The sequence below is a fragment of the Spermophilus citellus genome (genome assembly GCF_964194105.1).
Source record: "Spermophilus citellus genome assembly, chromosome: 2".
Classification (NCBI taxonomy): Eukaryota; Metazoa; Chordata; class Mammalia; order Rodentia; family Sciuridae; genus Spermophilus; species Spermophilus citellus.
The window spans coordinates 198,685,751-198,690,033 of NC_138183.1; the positions used below are offsets into that span (position 1 = coordinate 198,685,751).

The following is a 4,283-nucleotide window of genomic DNA, read 5'->3' on the forward strand; positions in this document are numbered from 1 at the left end:
CTGTCATTCATATATATATATATATATATATATATATATATATATATATATATATACAGTATATGTGAATATTATTTAAGTAAACTATTTATAAATGAATATTTCATGAAATGCTGAGACTCCATTTTTCCCTTTAATTTCTAATTTCTTTTCTAATTTTATTAATATATATGCTTCTTTCTATGCTTGGGGAAATTAAACACAATATGGGTAATGGGTATATGTGTGTATAGTAGCCATATCAATCTCTATGAGATGTATGTATATGTGTGTGTGTGTGTGTGTGTGTATAAAATATATACATATATATTACATTATAGACTTATAGTAGATTGATATGACATGTTAGGGTAAGCTACTATTATTTTAAGAATTCTGGAAGCTACTTAATCTTTTCATGATTGCTCTGAAATTAATACTTTCATTCTGTATTGTCTTAAATTATGAGACTCCCTGGAATGAATAAAACAAATTATTACAATTTGGAGAAACTTACTTGGGTTAAGTTACTACTTCTTACTAAACACAAAATTTGAATAAATTACTTGGCTTTCTAAAACAATAATATATTCATTGAAAAAGTGTAGAAAATAGTATATGATTTATAGGAGTGTCTTGAGGATGCAACAATATTAATGAAAGTACTTGTAAAAGTAGATTTTTTTATAAATTCCAATGTTCTCACTATTACTCTCAAAATAAAAAGCTTCAATTCACAGACAAATAACATGGTCGATTACAACATTCTCCTCCCTCTTCTTCCTTTCTACTGGGTCATATATAAAATAACTCTACTTTGAATAATAGAGGAAACAAATTCTAAAACAAACCCGCCAACCTCCAATTGGCTAGTGATCTGTCTTGAGAAAAACCCTCATCACTCGTTCCCGAATCTGCTTGGTCCTGACCCCATAGATTACAGGATTGAGGGCAGGTGGAACAACCACGTATAGGTTGGCCAAGAAAATGTGAATATACTGGGGGAAATTATGGCCAAAACTATGTGTCAAGAAAGAGAAAAATGCTGGTGTAATAAAGGATAAGATAACACCAATGTGGGAGCCACAGGTACTGAGAGCTTTGAACCGGGCCTCCCAGGAAGGCAGGCAGAAGACAGCACGGAGGATCCTAGCATAGGAGAGAATAATAAGAAACACGTCCAATAATAAGAGACAGATGTTGCTAAGACCAAACATAATGTTGACTTTGATGCTGGCACAAGCCAGACGGGCAATACCCATGTGCTCACAGTAGGTATGAGGGATGATATGGTGCCCACAGAAGGGCAGCCTCAGGAGGAGAAATAACAGTGGAACCACCATGTACAGGCTTCTCAAGATAGCAATGCCTGCAATGAGGCTGATGATTTTGGTGGTGAGGATCATGGTGTATCGAAGGGGTTTGCAAATGGCAATGTAACGGTCAAAGGCCATGGCCACCAACACGATGCTCTCCATGACAGTGAAAAAGTGGATGAAGAACATCTGAGAAAGGCGGCCTCCAAAAGATATTTCCCCAAGATTGAACCAGAAGATGCCCAGCATTTTAGGGATAGTGGATTTAGACAAGCCCAAGTCAACAGAATCCAACATGGTCAAGAAGTAGTACATGGGCTCATGAAGACTGTGCTCAGTCTGGATCACAAATAAGACAGCAGCATTCCCCAGGAATGCAACAAGATACACAAAGAAAAAGGGTAGTCCAATACAGATGTGCACATCTTCTAGTCCTGGGATGCCCACCAGTAGGAATGAAGAAGGATGGAATTGGGTGTCATTATGCATAGACATTTTTTCTGTCTTAAATAGCCTTTTGTGTATGCCAGAGATAATTACTGATTTTCTGTTAGTGATTCTTGCTCCACTTCTTGCTTTGTCTAGATACCTAGTCAAATGCAAAAGGACATTTTAATCTTACTTTATTCATATTTATAAATAAAATAATTCTCAGTCTCTGCTTATGTCTCATGAAAATTATATGGGACAAGTAATTGAATTTTCCTTACTCCACTGCTGCTCTATCTGATGACAAAGACCAATTAAAGAAGAGAGGGCAGAGGGATGCCTGCTGAACACTCTGGAGTGTAATCAGAATTAACGAGGAATATTAAGTGTCAGGTCTGTGCACCTCACAGTATTATATAGGTATATATATTTTTTAATGTGCTTGCTGATTCTCTTGTTATTTCTTATCTCACATGGAAGTTCTCACTTAAGATTTTCAGAAACATACAAATTGATTAAAAAGAGACAGAACTTCAGGTAATTTCAATGTTATGTTTCAGAAAATAAATAATTCCTTTCTCATCATAACTTGCTTTTGAAAAAATATTACTCATCAGATTTAGAAAATAGACAAAGACAAGGAGAGAGAAATGTGCGGCAAAGAGTATCTTGCAACTAGTATGAAATATGAATTAAGAGGTTATTTTAATAAAGAAAAATCTACCATTTGGTCAGTGTATGAAATACATCATAAATAGACAGACCAAATAAAGGCCAGCTGTTGGAAGGGAGACTAAATATTTTTGCTATACCATTTCCAAATATATCTTAGCCTTCTATTAATGAGGAAGAAGCAGCTCTGTACAAACCTACAGGTTGTTTTCTGCATAGATTCTATCACAGCTCTTGTGTCATTATAGATATCTGTATTGTAATAAATTCTGCACATACAGTAAATTAAAAAATTGAAGCAAGAAAGGAATATGTTCTTTCCTGTGAACTTATTTGAGGAAAGCTAGTTGTCCTAATAATGTGCAAATGATTGAATGTGATGTGTACAATTGCACAGAAAGATTTGATTCAATTTAAGAATACACAAATGTTAGGGGAAGTCAAAACACCCATCAAAAATATGAATTTCAGTACATCCAACTTTAAATCTATTACAGAACAAATCCTTGCTGAAAGTGCCCATTTGAAGTTTATGTAGAGTAACCAAAATGATACATAACCTGAAATTTTGGAAATTCTGTTAGGAATAGTGGTGTGTGTGTGTGTGTGTGTGTGTGTGTGTGTGTGTGTGTGTGTAAGACAGAGAGCGTGCACATGAGTAGGGTGGTGTGGAAGGACTTGGGCTACTAGTGCTGGGAGGGGGAAGATAAGTCCTCAATTTTATAATTTGAAGCTGCAAGAGATAAGATTATAATTATTGTGTTTTCATTAATTGAGAATACACAAGGTAGATGGAGAAGTATCTTTCATAATTTATTCCATCAAATATGTCAGAAGCTCTCTGAGTATCAGCATTGATCCAGCAATTTGAATAAAATTGGTCACATACCCTCAAGGAGCACCACTGTGTAGTAGTATAAATTTTTAAAAATATGCTGAAAGATCTACAGTAGAAAAATGCACAGAGGTTATTAAGTTTATAGGTGGGACAAAGTGGACAAAAAAGAAGCACAGTGTCCCATCAGGTCATAAAACGGAATCTGTCAGCCTCCCAATGTCTTATCCAGAGATTTCTTAGACTGATGACCAGAATCAACTCTCTGGTGTCTTGGTCACTCACAGGGGCTCCCTAGAGCTGAAACTGAGAAAATAAAATGTGACTAAATCCCATGAAAACTAACTTGTCATACTTATCTATGAGGATTTTCCAGGAGAGTTTAAAAATTGGTCCTTCTATCTTCCCTGGAACAACATCCTTTCCAAGTCTATAAACATTTATCAAAGCAGCTGATCATTTAATTTTACTATAAATGTATACTGACTTTTCCCCTTGTTTTGTTGGAATATTATAGTTGTACATAATCATGAAATTTATCGTTACATATTCATATGTGCACACAATATAACAAAGTAATTTGACCAATATAGTCCCCAGTATTTTCCCTTTTCACCTCCTCCTCTCTACTCCAGGTTCCTTTCTTCTACTGTATAGATCTTCTTTGGATTTTTCTGAAATCCCCACCACCTTTCTTTCCCATTTTCTTCTCTTATCCTCCACGTAAGAGAAAATATGTGACACTTGACCTTCTAAGTTTGAATTATTTTGAATTATTGAAATTAATTATTTTGAATTATTCAAATTACATTCATTTTCCTGCAAATGACATAATTTCATTTTTACAGTTGAATAAAAACTCCATTGTGTGTGTATATCACATCTTCTTTATCCACTCATCTAATGATGTCTGGTTCCATAGTTTGGCTATTGTGGATTATGCTGCTATAAACATGGGTATGTATGTGTCACTGTAGTATGGACAACTTTAATTCTTTAAGAGAAACACCCAGGAGTGGAATAACTGATCTATTATTTCAACATATATTCAT

At 34.8% G+C, this 4,283-nt stretch overlaps 1 protein-coding gene across 1 annotated transcript; it reads right to left on the bottom strand.

The window, feature by feature from the left end:
- Nucleotides 1–848: 848 nt before the first annotated feature.
- On the bottom strand, nucleotides 849–1,790 carry LOC308642103 (olfactory receptor 52E8-like; the record flags this gene model as incomplete). The annotated part of the gene is made up of 1 exon (XM_081280702.1): nucleotides 849–1,790. One exon carries the CDS (start codon nucleotides 1,788–1,790, stop codon nucleotides 849–851), a length of 942 nt encoding a protein of 313 aa, XP_081136828.1.
- Between the last annotated feature and the right edge of the window lie 2,493 nt (nucleotides 1,791–4,283).